This window comes from Tachypleus tridentatus, chromosome 9 (assembly GCF_004210375.1).
Source record: "Tachypleus tridentatus isolate NWPU-2018 chromosome 9, ASM421037v1, whole genome shotgun sequence".
NCBI lineage: Eukaryota > Metazoa > Arthropoda > Merostomata > Xiphosura > Limulidae > Tachypleus > Tachypleus tridentatus.
Window position 1 is genome coordinate 118,699,476 of NC_134833.1, and position 18,716 is coordinate 118,718,191.

At 31.8% G+C, this 18,716-nt stretch overlaps 1 protein-coding gene across 5 annotated transcripts in view; it reads left to right on the forward strand.

The window, feature by feature from the left end:
• Positions 1-18,716, forward strand: part of LOC143226178 (histone-lysine N-methyltransferase EZH2-like) — a 79,378-nt gene that overhangs the window by 56,397 nt on the left and 4,265 nt on the right. For 4 of the 5 annotated variants that reach the window (XM_076456777.1, XM_076456781.1, XM_076456778.1 and 1 more), the window contains exons 10-14: positions 8,599-8,756; positions 13,336-13,597; positions 15,518-15,631; positions 16,384-16,445; positions 17,450-17,545. In XM_076456777.1, the coding sequence (XP_076312892.1) occupies positions 8,599-8,756; positions 13,336-13,597; positions 15,518-15,631; positions 16,384-16,445; positions 17,450-17,545 (692 nt within the window). The remainder of the gene's footprint in view (positions 1-8,598; positions 8,757-13,335; positions 13,598-15,517; positions 15,632-16,383; positions 16,446-17,449; positions 17,546-18,716) is intronic. The other variant, XM_076456780.1, reaches the window with a different exon arrangement.

The following is an 18,716-nucleotide window of genomic DNA, read 5'->3' on the forward strand; positions in this document are numbered from 1 at the left end:
TTACTTTGGCACCATACCTGTTTCATCAAATTGTCTGAACTTTTGCAAGGCATTTCCATGCTCAGGGACTACAATTTTATTACTACATAGACAGCTGGCTTCTTCTGACCCATTTCGACAGGCATCAGCAGCTGCTTTCTGGTCTTTCTATAGGCTGATTGGTCAAGTTCAAGAAATCCTTCCTCAGACCCATGCAGTATCTTGTTCATTTGGCAGTCATTTTAGACATGCCTTTCAGTTGAGCACTGCCTTCTCTTTTATGCTGTAATTTAATAGATCTTTTGGTTCTCTATGCCCTCACAGCTCAGACACTTACTATTCACAACATTCTGTTGCTTTAGGGGATATGGTCTTCCATGACATCACTGGTTCTTCTAAGTCTTGCTTAGAATGATGGAATGATGGAACTCTGATTAGGATCCTCTTTCCACTGCTAAGTCCATTCCTTTTTCTCTTCAAGACAGTCTGCATTGGTGGCTGGGAAAAAGCTCATATGACTGCAGCTGTGTCTCTTCCTTCTCATCCAGATCTACATCTTTTCATGAACATGAAGAGTATGGATCAATCACCAGGAAGTTTTAGCTGAATTGTCTGCAGTCAAAAATGCTTTGCATATTACTGTTCACAAATTTCTGTCTATATGTTGGTTCTTACATCTTTTCTCATCCTACATTGTCTAGGGATAGTTTCTTTGAACAGTTCTATGATGATAGCATATATTACACATCAAGGTAGCACTCGCTCCAGATATGTGTTTTTGGATGTTGAATGCTGAGGCCACATGTCACATTTGGCTCATCGTATATCATGTTCTGGGTACTTTCAATCTGGTTGCTGATTGTCTTTCATGTTCTAACATGATATATCCCATGAAGTAGGCATAGATCTCCTCATTTTCAGTTATCTACATGGATGCCTTGCTATGGGCCTCACCACCTGAATCTTTATGTGTACCCATCCGTCTGATTACTTCATTGGGTGATTTCTGTTATCCACTCCACTTCTTGTCAAGTCTCTCTGATTTCTCCAACTTCTCTCTCCCCCCACTGCTCATCCACTTCTCCCTCCTTTTTGATCAACCTTGATCACATGTCCTACATCCTATTATTCACATTCTGTGTCTTCATACTTGGCATTTGTTCAGTCCTTGACAAAACATTCCAGTTTGGCACATCAGTTCACTTCCCTGTTGGTTAGTTTATTCTGTTAATCTTATATGGAGATGTACCAATGCAAATGGAAGGTATTCTGCAGGTGGTCTACTACTAGAGGGTTTCCTGCTGACAAGCCTACTATGGCTCATGTGACAGAAATTCTCATTTGGCTCTTCTAGCATAGGTCTTTGATCTCCTCGCTTTCTGGATGTCAGGATGCCTTTAACCCATACCTTTTGTTTTTCCAATATCATAAGGTTTCTACTTCCCCTTTTCTTACCATGCTCATGCATTCCTTTCAGATACATCACCCTCACAGGCATCCTACCTTTCTGGATTGGGTCATTAGAATGGGCCAAACTTCTCTTGCTTTACTTCCATATTAACTACTTTTCATGTTTCATCTATCTCTTCAAATGTATTTCCTTCTCTTAACATTGAAGGTCAAAGTTGTTTGCTATTGATGTTTCACATATCCTTTATTACCCAACCTGTCTTCTTGTTTATCCAAATCATTCCTTTCTCACTATGGCCTTAGCAGCTTGAGAGGACTGTTCCTCCTTTTTTCCTATTCCCTTCATTCATTTTCTGATCTTCACCCTTGACTGGATTTCATTAGGTTTCTCTATTTGGTCAGAGCTCTTCGTTGTTATATAGACCAAACTGCTATTTATCTTCTCACAGTTTTTCCTCCCTTCATGATTTTTCACCTTCTGCTCTTACCATTTGGCTCCACCTTTTGATCAAGTTGGTCTGTTCTTCCCTGCATTCTTTCTCCTGGACTTTTTCCAGTTTTCCATTCATAAGATCTGAAACCTCACTTTTCCCTTGCTTTTTGTCTTTATTGTCCAGTGAAGGAGATTCTACTATCTGACGTGGACCATTCTCAGTATGTTTATTTCCCACTATCTCCATCATATTGTGGTTTCCTCTTATTTGGAGTTTTATTTACCACAGGTTGCCATTCTTCAAACTTTGTTGTGACTTCAACTAGTAGGTTATTAATTATGCTTTTTTTCTTTCTGAGGTATTTATCTACTTTTTATCACATGGATTCTGCTCTCTGGTAAGTGGGGCCTGATTAGGTATTCTTTAACTAAAAATCTCCACTGTTAATGCTATGTTGACTCATACTTTATCTTTCATGGCTTTTCATGCTCACTGTGGAGATGGAGTATTCCACAAACTCTCTTGAAGGTGAATGACCTTGCAACATTTTACTTCATAAACATGCCTGTCCCAGACTGTGCTATCCATAGACTACATGGATAAAGCAGAAGGGGATTGCTGCCCCTCCCTGCCATGCCTAGAGTGAATAATTCAGTACGACCTACTTTTCAAAATAAGGTTTTGTGGTCATCGTTATGTCATCACTGGAGATGATGCAAGGTGTCTCCATGCTGAATGAGATCCACACAATAACCATTCAGTTCAAGAGTAGGATCCTGGTGTTCTGTGGGTGTAAATAATGTAATATCCTACAATTTGTAATAATCCATACAAAAAGGAAGACATCAGAATGTAGTTCATTCCTTTGATTGGGAGTCCTCGTCCTACCCTTATGTGGATGTCAGCATCCTGTTGGCAGAGTGAACCAATCAGCATGAGTTCTCACACAGGTTTTAGGTTGTCTTCAGTTTCATCTCTCTGTGTTGTTGGTCACAGTAGTGTACATTAGATTGTTCCTGTTCTGTCCTTCACTATCCTTTGTCCTCTTATTTACAGGGATGTTATTGCTGTTTTGGATGATCCTGGCCTTTAGTGCTAACATCTGTCAAACTTCACAGTAATAGTTCAGTAGAGTAGTGTAGAAAGAATCACATGCATTTTCATGAGAGATATTTTGGAATCTTGCATTTCTAATGGGAGGGGAGTGGAAGGTTTATGGCATGCATAAAGAAAACGTTTGCATATAGAGGGCAGTACTTAATGAGAATAGCTAATCTTGTGAAAGGAGGTAAATACCTGTTGTAAATATATTTCCAGTACAGGAAAATTATAACTTCTGAAGCAAAATCTTGCTGTTTATTGGTTTTCAGATCTTTAGAAGTTGTCACTTGCATCTGAGAAAATGTATTCCCCTGTAATGCTCTAAGAGATGTCTTGTGGCTTGTTTACCTCTGTATTTTTTGTACTCTTTTTTTTTTTTTTAAATTATTCCCATGAAAGCTGCAAGATAAAGAGGTAGCCAGTAGTCAGAAATCAGAAGGTACAGAATAGTATGATAGCAAAAGTATGTAGTTGACAGTTAGTTTCAATCAGGATAAAGAAGAAAACCTAATACATAAAGAAAGGATAATAAGATACCTGTTCAGCAACACACTCACTGCCAGATCCTAAAGCACTTGACAAGCTGAGATTTGATTGTCACTCACATTGAAAAATCTTGTTAAAATTTTTAACAATGATAGAATAAGCATTTTTTAGACCTTGTGTTGTATAATGTTTATTTTTTTTATTTTACAGTTAAATGTAGGAGACAAATTTGGAAGTAGAAAGTTTCTTGTCCAATATTTTAATTTTTGTAACTGTTTGAGTTGCTGAAAGCAGGGGTCAGAACTATTGTTGGTTACAGCAAATATGTAAGTGCACATAAGAAATGAGAAAAATACGATTTCTCTTAACAGCTAGCTTTCAGTAATTGTTTTACTTTCATTAGGATTTCATACATAAGCTGTCAAAATGCATTTTCAGCTATGATACTGCTCAAAGCACAAATAAATGCTCTGATGTTTAGCTTTATGTTAGAGGACCATACAGAAAATGTGTAATACTAATTTGAAGTAAAATTAGTAAATATGGTATGCATAATTTTTTGCAGTATCATTGGCTACCAGATAAATTACATCCAGTGGAGACTATATGTAACTGTATCAATGTAAATTTAGTTATAGATTTTATTTTTATAATACAGTTAGTAAGGAATTAATTAGATTTCTTTTGACTTTACAATGTTTGTTGCTCCTTTAATTCTGTACATGTGTATAACTACTATAATAAACATTATCTTTAAACTTACTTTAGTTTATTTAGAGACAATTCCCAAATAAAGAAAACTATATCTGGTTAGACTGAGTGTAATAATCACTGTTAAGTGTGTTAACTTATTTTTGGATGCTTAAAAAAACAAAAAGCAATTAATTTTCATAAAACCACTTATTAAGCATGGCTATTGTACATTAATACACATCAACTTTTGTGCAGTGTGTAACTTGATGTTCAAGGGGTTTTTCTTCTTAAAAATTTACATTTGAGAAAAGTTTTCAGAATAAACTTGTGACAAATGACAATTTAATTTAACAACTGAATTTCCTGATTTAGGAGCTCAAAAGCTTTTACTTAAGCAATTGTGCTATGAGATTGTTCAAGTGCAATGTTATAAATTCATTTGTTCACCTGTTGTTTGACTTTGATAACTTGTTGTGTGCTTGTGGTTGATAGTTATAATCTCCTGCACCTTGAAAGGTTAAACTGATAATCATTTGAATCTAATTTCACTATTTATATTATTTGTTTATACTAGTAAATTATTAAAGAAAAGCTTTTCTTATTTAGCTCTTGATGGGTTAGCATGAACAAAGGTGTAAAAATGCCTGATCATGAATCTTTTTATAGAGTAGTTGCTTTTAATTATTAAAAAAAGCATTTGTTTGTAAGTTCTTACATTTTTGGTGATTATCTAAGAATAAAACTAAATACAAATATTTTTAAGCTTGCTGTACTTGGTACATTATAAACAATAACACATGTTACATTATCTTAATGTTTACACTTATGACAACATCTGTTGATTAATTTTTAAATACTAGTAATATTTGTTACAGTTAAGGCTTTCTAAATTTAAGCACCTTTTGTGTTTACAACTTCCATATATGTTCATTATTTTCAGTAAAATTCTTGTTTAGTAAATTGTGCTAGATACAATTTTCCAAAAGATATTTTTAACTAAAGGTGCACTAGCTCAGTCCATTGGATTAACCCTGTATTCAAGAAGGAATTTTGAACATAATTCCAGGTGTACTATGTGTATTTGCACAAAATGTACCAGTCTACTGTACACAAAAAATCAGATGAGTTGTAAAAATATTTGTACTTAAGATACAAGTGTGAATTTACAACATCAGTCTGACTCAAGCTCTAAAAGGTCAGAGTGCAAGGTGATAGTTATAAGAAGAAAAAAATTACTTTTGTACATTGTGTAGTTTACATATTCCATTTGCATAATCTCTAGCTTTTGAGAAATACATTTATACAGTTTTTTCTGTATCATTGAATATTATATCTGGTACTAACTCTCATAAACTGTTACCACTTCAGCAATGCGAGATAAAATGAATTCTAACATTAAATACACAATACCATAATGGATGGCACTCTGTAATAGGTCATGGCATCATACTATAATGGAGCTTTTGCTTACTTGATACTGGAAAAACTTCTTTATTATCACAATGTCCAAACCCCAACTTTGTGAAATTTTCATCTTGTATACATGTAGATTTACAGTAGGGGTCATGATTTTTCCATTTCCCATTACAGAGAACTTTATTTTTCTACCTTCTCAAGGTGCAGATATGATGCCATGATTGTGTCTTGGGCTGATCTAATGCACTGGCACCTTCTATGTAAATATAATAGTACTGTCTGTTGCATGTAATGTAAATACTTTGTAGGGTGTGGATATATGAGTGTTTTTGTGGGTTTTTTTACCACTACTTTGTTCCTGTTGATTGAATTTCCCCAAATTTGGCATAAAGGTTTGTTGAGTCCATGAGGAGATACATGCAAATTTACAGTTTTCCATTTTGTGTTTTGCTGCTTTTATGGGTGTTTGTGTTTTATTTTTGTTTTTTAATTATATATAAAGGAAACGACTTTTGATGTCTTAAGATAACCTTTCATTAATCATAAATTTACATAACTTTCACCCAGCTAGTGCACATAAGGTTAATGTAAATTTTCATGTGTGAAAAATTTTAAATCCCTTAATAAGCTACTGCTAGTTGTATGTTTTTAAAATAAGTATATAATAATGCACTATAAATCACAGGAAAATTATTAATGCCTGAAAATGGAGTAAAGTTTTGAAAATAAACCAAATTCCTTTGATAATTAGGCTTAATATAATGAAAGTTTATCAGCCACTTTATATTTATAGTCACCTGTAGATTGCATATTAAACAAGTTTTTTTACTGTATAATTACATTATTTCTTTAGCTTTGCTTAAAATCTGTTTGTGCTTAGTTTTAAGTAGGTAGAATTTCATTTTGTTACATGGTACTTCTTGTCTTTATTCTGAACTTGTAATTTATTCCTGTTTAAACTTATAAATTTACTAATGATTCTATTTTGAACTCAAAACTTGTAGAATATAAAAGAAAGATCTTTATAGTGTAATATTTTATTATGAAGAAAATTTTATTTTCAATTATAATTGTGATAAATTGTGTAATAAAAATTAATCTTGGACAGTTTCGTTAACAAGCTGGAATTTTTTGCTTTTAGAAAAGAAATAATTAATATTCATTCAACTGTAGAAATATATTGTAATCATATACTAAATAACTCAAGAAAGAAGTTCTTATGAGTGACACATTTTAGCATTTTAAACACCTCAATTATTGTTTGTTTGATCTTTTAAATTACAGTTTCCTTGAACAGTTACTTAAACACTTTGTCCTGTAGTTTAAAGCTTTCAGTTACTGAATCCAATTACAAGCAATGAGGGATCTTCTGTAAATGTTAGCTCAATAATCTGCAATCTTGAAAGATTAGTGATACTTTTAAGGGTATCACAACATATGCAACTGAGCAAAATATTTCATATGTTAAACATGTTAGAAATGTGTATGTTTTGATGATATGAAATTTGCTATTTTCTTGTACCAGTTTGAACCAGAAGCTTATTTTTTTTAGGGAAATCTAGTGTACACGTTAAACTGTAATGTCAAAAATAACTTATTTCACAGTCAGTTTAACATGCTGTACTGTTATCATTCTTTTGGTATTATGTAAGTCTTTGGAAGCACATTTACATGCTTTAAACATGACCTTAAAATAAGAAGCTTAATCTTGAAAATATGAACAGTGTAAAGAAAACATGTTTTAGACAACTGGTGATCTGACATAATATATGAATAATATTGTAAAGAGAAAGAAATGTTAGCTATTTCCTTCCTCACTGAAGCTATTTATAAGGTGTTCTGTGTGTAATTTGTGCTAGTAAGTTGTATGTTGCATGGTGAGGCATTGTATAGTGCATTGATTTAATGTTTAGTGTATGTAATCTTGAGATCCCCAACCAAAATCAAGAATTATTGTGAGCCCCTTTTGAAGAGCACAAAAATGAAGAAGTGAAGAAAATCATTGTTTCTTAGTTCTGTACTTAATAATTAATGTCAGTTTATTTGAATAATTGCCTTTTTTATGTCTTTTTTAAAGTGTGGGCAGTTTACCATTTCGATTCTCTTTGTTGGTTTGTTATTATTAAAATGTTATGTAGTTAATGTTTTAATTTTTATCATTTATTCTGTTGCTTTTACCTGATGTATTTTATTGCCTTCTTTCTTATCATTTCTGTTACTAACTGTTACACTAATGCTAATTGTGTTGTTCTGAGGCTTTTCCTAAGTAAGTTACAGTTTGTTTGCATCCACATGATTAGCTGGTCAACTCAAAACACTGCATTTATGTGCCTGTCAATGAAGTTTGATTTTGTGGTAAAATGGATTCTATACAGTCTCTGTTGGTAAGTGATAAACATTGCCTTATTTCTTCCAGATATGTGTAGACTGTGAAAACAGACTAATTCAGAGATTCCAAGGTTAAGTTATGAAAAGAGTTTTCTTCTTTCTTCAAGATCATGTGTCTTCTGCAATTATGAATCTACACTTTCTTCTCTATGTTTTGTGAATATGCTACTATCACTCTAGAATGTGATACAGAGGGACTGAAGAGTTGGTCTATCCAAACCCATTCAACTATGTTTTAATGTCTGTGTGCTGTCTCAAAGTCTTTAGAAAACAATTTATAAGGATAAAAATCATATGTGAAGCAAGTGTATGAGGTTTTTACCAAGGATGCTTCCCTCCTAACAATCATGATTACTGTAGACATCTTTTGAGGAATGTTACTTCTTTCTCTTTTAAATATCAAGAGTTTTGGAAAGAAAAAAAAGAAAAATCTTTATTATTTCAGACCAAATTCTGTGGAGGTAGTGAATATGGTGAAAATTCAGAAATTCTTTTAATGACTGAAAAGTATTGTAATACATCATTTTGTGAGTTAAATTTCTCTGATTGTGATTCATCTGCTTTGTGCTTGATACTAACCTCTGTCTGTCTGTTAACAATGCTGTCTCTGGTGTGCCTTGGCTTTCTGAAGTAAGCAAATAAAGTTCATTCCTCCCTCTCCAGACTAATAATGAAGCACGGTACCTTTCAGAAGGATATGGAAACACCCCTGTAGTGCCACAGAACCCTTCAGATTTAGAAGTGGAGTGGACTGGAGCTGAACAGTCACTGTTCCGTGTTATTTGGAGAGTTTTCTACAATAATTATTGTGCTATTGCTCGAATGATAATGTCCAAGTCTTGTGCACAGGTTTGTTATTTATCATATCAGTATGTTATTTAAAGGTTTGTTGAAATATTTCTTTCTCATCAACTATAAACAGCATTTTTTCCTGCTTGATAATACAGCTTATCAGTCACAGGCTAACAATCAGATAGTTTTCTCATCATTACAGTAACATTATACAGAAAATACTGCTATATTAGTGTAAATATTAATGTTTTATACTTCAGTGCACTATAAGAGTATAAAACTAAGTGATGTTCCAGTCCATTATTTGATTAGAATAACTCAAAGAGTTGTTGATTGGTCTAACTGTAACCTGTCAGCTCAAAATTAGGAATAGCTAGCACAGACAGCCCTTGTTCAGCTTTACTGAAATTTCTGTAATAAATAAACAGCAACAAGGCATATGTAATACATAAAATATTTCATTGACCAGTTTTGGCACAAAATAAACCTCAGTGAACTTGTATTTATTCTTGGTGTTAGGTGCTGACCCACAGTATAGATGTCTTGTTGAATTAATGGTTCTTAATATAAATGCCCAGCCACTGCTGTTTGGATATAAAACAAAACATTATTTTCACTTTTTATATTTAATTGTATGATCCAGAAAAATATAATTTGAAGTATTTCAAGGTTTAGATAATATTTTTGATAGGATGAATATTTTGTTTGTTTGCTTGTTGAATATTTAACTTTTTAAATGTCTTTTATTTGTTCAAGTTCACAATTTTTCTACCATTTATCACTTAGAAACAGCAAATATATACAGCTTGATGTAAGCAGAAATGTCACCCTTATAAAATTTTAACTTCATCTGTCAGAGTAATCATATCAGTTGGAAATTATGTTTAAATAAACCACAGTTAGGATTTTTTTAATTAAAAAAGAATTGGTATTATTGAGAAAGTATTAAAATTCAGAATGAAATAAAGCTGAACTGAGAGCTCTTATCCTAGTTGTTTATATATTATTATGTGTTCATTAATTGAACAGTATTTCAGCAGATTAACATTTCTTTTATACATTCAGAAATCCAATAAGCATTTGTAGATATTTCTATTTCTTGTGAATTGAACCACGTCTGATTAACTAGCTATAAATTTGAACATTTCCACTCATATATTTTGTAATACTAACACTTCTTTATAGCTGTATAACTCTGCAAAACTTCCGTTTTATACAGGGTGTTTGTCACTGTGCAGTTTTGAAAGCAGTAATAAAAGCATTCATTCAGTCTATTTCAAACCAGCAACTGATAGTGGTGTTTAGAAACAAAATAAGAAAGATCCAAACCCGTATTGATGCCAACGGGGGTCACTTTCAACATTGTTTATAATTGTCATTCATATTTACCTCCTGTATTCTATACTGAAACATGTCTGTTAATAAATATATAAGTGCACAGTGACTTTTTGAACACCCTGTAGAATTACCTGAAATGGTAATCATTAGGCCTTACGTACATGATGTAAAATCATATTTTATGCCCAGTAAGTAGGCTTAGTGGCGTTACATGTCTTGCAACACAGGTTTTAATTGTCTACCATTCCTTTTCTAATGTATTCATCCTTAATTTACAGATTATATTGAATTATTCTTGGCTAACTGTTTTTTATTGTCATTCTCAAAAGCCTCCCAAAACTTCAATGTTGTATGTCCCAGTGTGCAGAATGTTATCAAAGCTGTTCTATAATTATATATAGCCAGAATTTCATAAAAGTGTGCCTGTTGTTTACTGGCATTGAAGGAAATGTTTCCTGGTCAGTGACTTTGGGGAAATCTAAGATAGTAGTTTTATACATGTGTGATCTGAAATCTGTAGTGGACACTTCAAAAAGGAATAGAGGAAAAATATTTGCAGTCTTTGTTAGCCTGGAGATGAGCTAAGAAGGTTGAAACATTATTCTCTGCTTGATTAATAAAAGTGTTAATGCCAATACCAGCCATCTTGAGATACATTAGGTGTAATATTGAACCCATATCTCAGTCAGATTCAGTTGACTTCTTGTGCTCTCTGGTTTCAAAACATTTGGGTGCTTCATCCTAAACAGCCATTTTGGTGGTATTACATGCTCTTTCTGAACATTAGTTTGAGACCTTAGATTTATTTACCACCTTTCCCTTAAGGTTTATTTTTGTTGCTGCTGGCCTATGGACTTTGCTGGTTGGAGTTGATTTTGCTGCACATGTACAGGACACTATCATTCTACCTATTTCTTTCTATACCAAGAAAGGTCCTTCTTACCTGAAATAATGGCAACCAGGGAGTAAGATAAATTCTTTCCACCAATTCATCCAATTACTTTTTCTCACCTCTGACCAATTGAATCCCAATCTTTGTTCAAACCAGTGAGAGCCTTGAAGTGTTATATTGCTCAAAGTAATATCTGCTACACAATGACTTTTTATTCAGTAGGATCCTTTAGCTTTACTGGATTTATCTCTGGTTACTTTGTCAAGGTAAGTATCCTTATTGCTTTATCTTGAAGATAGAGTCTTCTGTGAATCATGTCTCCTCAGCTTTGTCCTTGGTGACTTGATTAACTTGCTAAGTGGAGAACATTGTTTGAGCTGGTATGTGGACCTCCCTCAATATTTCTATCTTGTATTATTTGCATGATCTGGCAACATCTTTCTTTAACACTCCTATGAAAAGTGGGGCCTAATAGGCCCCAGAGCAACTTGAAAGGTTATTAATATTAGGCTAATAATTTTGTATTTAAATGAAATTGCCATTTAAATCCATTAATGAATGGATTAACGAGATTCCCACTGTCCCTATCTACTATCTAGCGAAACCACAGCCAGGGAAACGGGCTTGGAGAAATCAGGACTAGAAACGTCTTTTCGTAGGAGTGTTAAGGGCTTTGATTGCCTGCTGTGGCTATCTCAACCACATCTGCTAGATTATAAGGAGTTGCAGCTTCATTACTGATATTGTCTCTTTACTTTCCAGGGTTCCTTGCGTCTTTTGGGATTCCACTTTGTGATGAAACCAATTCCACTCTAGCAACCATTAACACAATATACTTTTATCTAGGTTCCAACAAGCTCTGTAGAAATAAAGTGTACCATAAGACCTCTTAGAAATAGACTGAGTGGTATTATTGTATTAAGCTGGACTGCTACTCATGGACTGTCATGAGTAAAACTAAAGAGTTTCCTGCCCATACCTGCCGATCATTGGATTGAATAAATCGGGATCAGTTTACTTTTAAAATTTAGGGACTTGCTTCACTTACTGCACTGTTTCCAGAGCATTGTTCCTCAGGACTCTCCATCTCACATTACATGCCCCAGCAATATTCTATTATTTAAGCTAGGAAGTCCTTACCACACCCAGTTGCCAGTCGCTGTGGTGGTGGACAGAAGTAATTCTTCCAAAATGTTCAAGTGGCTTTCCTCCACTCTTGGAGAAGAGGACAAAGTTGGGCACCCTCCTACCTGGAATCCTGGATGTTTTTTGGTTTTTACTTTTTTTCAGATGTTAGTAAGAGAGGCATCAGCCTATGCAGGAGGCTATTTGTAATAGTGGTTCACATTTGACACTCTCTTATCATGTTAGATTGAGCATAGCTCTTATTTTTGATGAGTGTTGGTTGTTATGTATTATTATTTATCTGGGACAAGTCTCCAATTTATTATGTTACATATGTTATATGATTTCAAAAGCTGGAAATTTTAATTTTAATTTAGAAGTTCATTAAATGTTAATATCAAATTTATGATATTTGCCAACAAGATTAATGCATGCAATTTTTCTTTCTTAACACAAATATATTTTAATATACAAAAAACAACAATACAATTTATAATTGTTATTACAAATAATTATTTATATTAAAAACTTTACAAACTCACAAAAAATGTTCAGTCTTCTCTCTGGTCTGGAACTGAATATTTTATCAATGGTCCAGGTTCACAATGTACAAATTACTTTTATATTGATACACAGTTACACTTTGCTTGATGGGAATGTTAGCTAGCTCTATTCTTGTTTGGCATAATGTGGTTTACAAGCTTACTTTTCACAGAGGAAGATAGATATCTAATGTCCTCATAGAAATACTGCCACCAGTCTTGAAAAAATGGTAATATTATCTAAATGAAGTGCTCGTATACACTACTGGGATAGAGGGCAGATTGGCATAGGTGGAGAGTGTGACAAGACAGATGTCATGAAGGGCAGTTAAGTGGAAAATAAAAGACTGGAGCAAGTGAAGAAAATCAGACCAATATTTAGATGGGCAAAGGAAAGAAACCCTAACAGTTCAATTCTAGCTATAGTGTGTGTGGAAGTAAGTATTTGTAGAAATGCATTTTCAATTTACGTCGACTTTGATTACATTTTATTTACATATTTTTGTAGGAGTAATTTGTCTTACTAATTATTAAAGAGGGCATTCTAATGAAATGGCTGGTCAGTGTGCATGCATGTACTTGCAATCATGCAGTTTTTTCAGTAATCAATTGGTAGATGCACTTCCTTTCTCTGAGATGCTACATTTATTATATGTTTTTTGATATTTTTAAATATATTGTGCATATGTGTATACTTTATATATATATATGTGATACCTGTAATGCTTGTATTCCAAAGGTTTACACCTTTGCACAAAAGGAATTAACAGACTATCCACCGGAGGAACACATTCATGACAGCACCCCTCCTAGGAAGAAAAAGAAGAAACATCGGCAATGGTACATGCATTGCAGGAAAACTCAGTTAAAGAAAGACACATCATCTAATCACATTTACAACTACACCCCCTGTGATCATCCAGGTCAACCATGTGACCAGTCATGTCCTTGTGTTATTACTCAAACATTTTGTAGAAAATTCTGTCATTGTAAATCAGACTGTAAGTTTCTTCATTATGTTTGAATTGTATTACATATCTTATGTACATGATATTAATAACATTAGGGTTAAACTATTGTTATTGTTTAAATACAACAGAACATGTTTTTGATATGGTCTGTGGCAGTGTATAGTAATGCTAAATTATAGTTTATGATAAACTAAAGAAAACAACATACATTATAGTCTTAAAATTTAATGAAAAGACATATGGATATGATCTTTCTTATAATGAGGAAACACAGGTATTCAGTGGTATAGCCTGTATCATTAGTTGTTACAAGACTTTAGAAAATTATGTTCAGTGTATATAGTGAGGAGTAATGGTTGTGTTTTATTAATCATTGAAATATGACTAAAATAAATGCACCTAAAATTGTTTTTAGCATTTGTAATTTATGCTATTCTATTTTATCTCATCCAGTGAAATATAGCTGTTTGTTAAACATGGATCTCCTAGTTGTAACTTATGCTATTTTATCTCATCTCATCAAGTGAAATCATGCTGTTTGTTAAACATAGGTCTCCTAGTGAACTTTTAAAAACCTGTATTTAAAAAATGGTATATTTTTTATGAAAATAACCTATGAAAACTTGTTTTGAAATTAGTTTTATTCTTGGGAAACAGTTTTATAAAAATAAACAGAAAAACCTATATTTTTTCAAACAACATGAATCTCATTTACACGTTAATCAAACGTGTAAAAAACAGGACTTTCAAGAAGAGAATTTTCTTCACTATAGCTGCAAATAAAACTTATGTTTTTATGCTTCATTTTGTTTGTTCTCAGAAATGGACTGAAGACATATGATCAGAAAAAGTTTAGTATTTACAATATACACTGAAATCATCAGTAACTTGTATATTGAAAAAGTTATTGGTAGGAAATTTTAAACATTTCTGTATCTTTGGTTTTGCTCTTACTGTTTTACCTTTTGTCTAAATATACTTGTAATGATTCAGTAAAACATCTCCATACAAGCAAAGTTAGATGTAGCAGCACAAGATATGTCAAGATTTGTAGAAATTTGAAGAAGGAGTGTAATTAAAAGATATATTAAGTTTTATCATGAATTCTAAAATACATATGCTATTACTGGTGATGAAATCTGAAGTACAGAGATATCAGAATTTGTAATGAAGTACACTTAATGTCACAGCTTTAGAGCTAGAATTTGTAATTAAGGTCACATAGTCATAATAGAGACATCAGTATTTGTAGCAAAGGACATGTAAAGTTACTATAGAGTTATCAGGATTTTTAATGATTTCTGAAGTACATGTAATGCCACTATAGATACATTAAGATTTGTGATGAATTGTGAAATACATCTGGTATCACAATAGATAGCAGAATGTGTAATGATTTCTGAAGTTTTTACACTGTGAAGACACTAGGCATTGTTTTCAAATGTGTACTAAAGATATATGTTTTAATAAATAACAATTAAAGTTAGTGTTTTTGAAAAGGTAAAGGTTAGAATGTAGTAAAATAGTGAACATTTATGTGTTATTATACAGTAGGATAAAAGTAGGATCTAACTAATTGAATCAATTTGGAAAAATGTTTTATTTGTTCAGGTAATTTTTGCTGTTTGTATTTTAGCATACAACATTTGTTTCCTATTGATAAATCAACAAAACAGTTGTAATTTTTTGCTGTATTTGATTTTCAGCCAAAATAATTTTAGTCTTTAAATTTATTAACCCTCACTGTTTTTTTTTTAAAGAATTTTATGTAAACATTAAGTGGTTTAAGAGTTTTATCTTTAACTTCCAAAAGAACAATGTTCAATCTTACCAACCATGCAGTTTTTACATGCTCAGTGTCAAGTTCTTCTTAAAGACAAAAAGGTTGAAGCTTTTGTCAAACAATTATTTTAATAGTATTTTTAAGTTAACACAAGTTTTCTTTGGCAGGCCAGCACCAGTATCCTGGATGTCGCTGTAAAGCCCAGTGTAACACTAAACAGTGTCCATGTTATGCAGCAGTTCGTGAGTGTGATCCAGATTTGTGTCAGACTTGCGGTGCAGGTAAATATTTTAATATAAATCTGATAGTGTCAAGTACGCTAGGCAGAAATTGTTTCTGTTGTATGAAAGTTTGATGATGCTCAGTTTTTAGTTTTATCAACTGAACTTTTGTAGTGAACTTGTACAGTAAACCTACATAACTTTCTGCTTAACACTTGGTTTACAAAGTCACCATGTCTAATGTCATCTTGGTTTTCACACACACTTGCAGTTCTATGCGAAATTGCATATTCTCATTCACAGTGAGTATTATCAAAGCTAGTGGCTGCCTTAATTATTTTTCAGTAAACAAAAAAATATTCCTTGCCTTTATGCATCTGTGTGGAAAATTTTTATCTCTGAACAGAAAATGTCACAGCTTTAAAGTTTAATAAGAAATTTGAAAAAATATTTATCTTTCATGAAATACATTACACCATTAAAAAACATACAGGTATATATGTGGTATTTCAAAATTATGTAGTTTAGATTAATAAAACCCAACAATATAAATCTGAACTTGAACATTTTTTAAGAAAAATAAGCATTGTGAGTAATTCCTGTTTCTAATTAACTGTAAATCTCCTGCTGTGATTGACATGGATTTTAAATTTTATTTCAAGAACTTGGTTTTGTTCTTTGTAAAGTTTTTTACTGTTTGTTTTCATACTTGAGAAGGTTCATGATATTGACTTTTATCCTGCAGTTGTCATTATTCACAATTTATAATAAGAAAACTATTGATTCTTATGCTGTAATTGTTGTTATTCTAGACCAATTTGATGTGAAAAACATTTCATGCAAGAATGTTAGTATACAGAGAGGCCTTAGTAAAGTAAGTTTATTGCTGATTCAGTAGAATAAGAAGTATTATTACACATATAAGGATTACTTTGCTATAATTGTGTAGTATACTCTCATTCACACTAAAATTGGACTTTCATGGCATTCATTAAAAGAACAATATAGAGTAATCTAGTGGTCATTGAACACCTATGATAATAGATCTATTTCCCTTACCTCACAGCCAATAAATAATTTCTAAGCCAAGTTATTTTTTATAATCTTAATAATATAAATGAACATCTGAATTTCTTATAAATATATCCCTTAGTTTCTTTTACAGACTCATTACCTCATCATTTAAATATATTCAATTTATACAGTGTTTTTATAATGATTTATATCTTTAAACTATTCCTGTTCATTTTTTAATTGTAGAAATAAAGCTGAAACATTTTTTTTTTCATTTTGTGTCATTTTATTATTCACAAGTTTATTTCTTCATAAAACTGATCACTTGTATGTTGTGTATAATAACCTGATATTTCTTTCAATTTGCCCTGAAATAACATTTTTTAATATAATTATACATCAAACATTATACTTTTGGTGCATTCATATTTACTTTATTATTTCAAGTTAACTTACTGGTACTAATAATAACATAATCAATTTAAAAATAAACTATTACTGTGAGATTTTGTTTATCATTAGCATCATTATTACATTGTTTTTGTTTTATTGTGTAGTGAGCACACTAGGAACAGTAAGTAACTAACTATTGTATCAATACGTTTAAACAAAGCTTGACAAATCCATCTGCTAGAAGCAATGCACAATACAAATTTTTTTACTCCAATCATATTATTTTCCTTATGCAATTTCAACTTTTAATCAACTTCATATGTTTTTATTCTTTAGAAATGAGTATTAACTCAAAATTAAACAAGAACATATAGTTACATTATGATGGTCATTGTCTGTTGTATAAGTAAATTGCATTTAACAGATGTGTTTGTTTAAAAAGTCACAAAAGCATTTGTGGGACTTTTGTAGCATCTTTTATTGGCTCCATCTGATGTGGCTGGTTGGGGAATTTTCTTAAAGGACACAGCTCAGAAGAATGAATTTATCTCTGAATACTGTGGTGAGGTCTGTAAATTTTAGTATCTTGTAATTAGATATAAATACATTTTTTTCAGAAAATGTGGATAATAATAAAGTAACCTTTAGACAGTTTTCTTTGCATTGCAGAAAATTATCAAGTTAACACCATAATTAAATGTGGTTTAATCCTGAAGATGAAAATGAAACTATTTCATTTAATTTCATCTTCAGTCATATATCATTTGGTGAACGAAATATATTAGTTCATTGTATTTGTTTACTACACAAAACCTATATAGTGTATAGTATCTTAAGTAATTGGTCAAATGTAATACATATTCATCTACGTAATTTATTACAAATTATATTGTATTTGTGTGTGTACTGTGTATGTCATTTAACTAGGTTTAATGAATATTACTTTTATTAAGTATGTCATTTTGGTAAGTTTGGTGAATATTACTTTTGTTGTGTATGTCATTTAACTAGGTTTAATGAATATTACTTTTATTAAGTATGTCATTTTGGTAAGTTTGGTGAATATTACTTTTGTTGTGTATGTCATTTAACTAGGTTTAATGAATATTACTTTTATTAAGTATGTCATTTTGGTAAGTTTGGTGAATATTACTTTTGTTGTGTATGTCATTTCAGTAAGCTTGGCGAATATTACTTTTATTGTGTATGTCATTTTGGTAAAGTTTGGTGTATATCTGTGTGACATGGACACATTTTAGCTACTCTTTCATACAGGGAACTGTGCCAGCTAGATAAGTACACATCCAGGTCAGCCCAAATCTGACTGTCAGGTTTGGTTTTACTACCTTAAAAATTGTAGTAGAAGTTTATAAACAAACACATTCATGCACAATTTGAACTGACATAGACTTGTGTATATTTAATATATTGGAATGTTTAATGAACATTATCTGTACTCTGCATATCATTGTAAGCCTAGTGAACATTACTTGTAATTTGTGTGTGTTGGTAATCCTATTGAACTTTATATGTTTTGTGTATCTTGGTAAGTCTAGTGAACATTATTTTTTGTCTACCTTTGTAAGTTTATAATATATATATTGTACATCTAGGTTAGTTTAATAAGCTTACTATGTTCTTGCATATCATTAAGGTTTATAAAAGTTATTATTGTTTCTTGTATTGTTAACAAAAGTTCAGAAATTGTTATGTAGGTTTATTTTGCATACATTTCTAC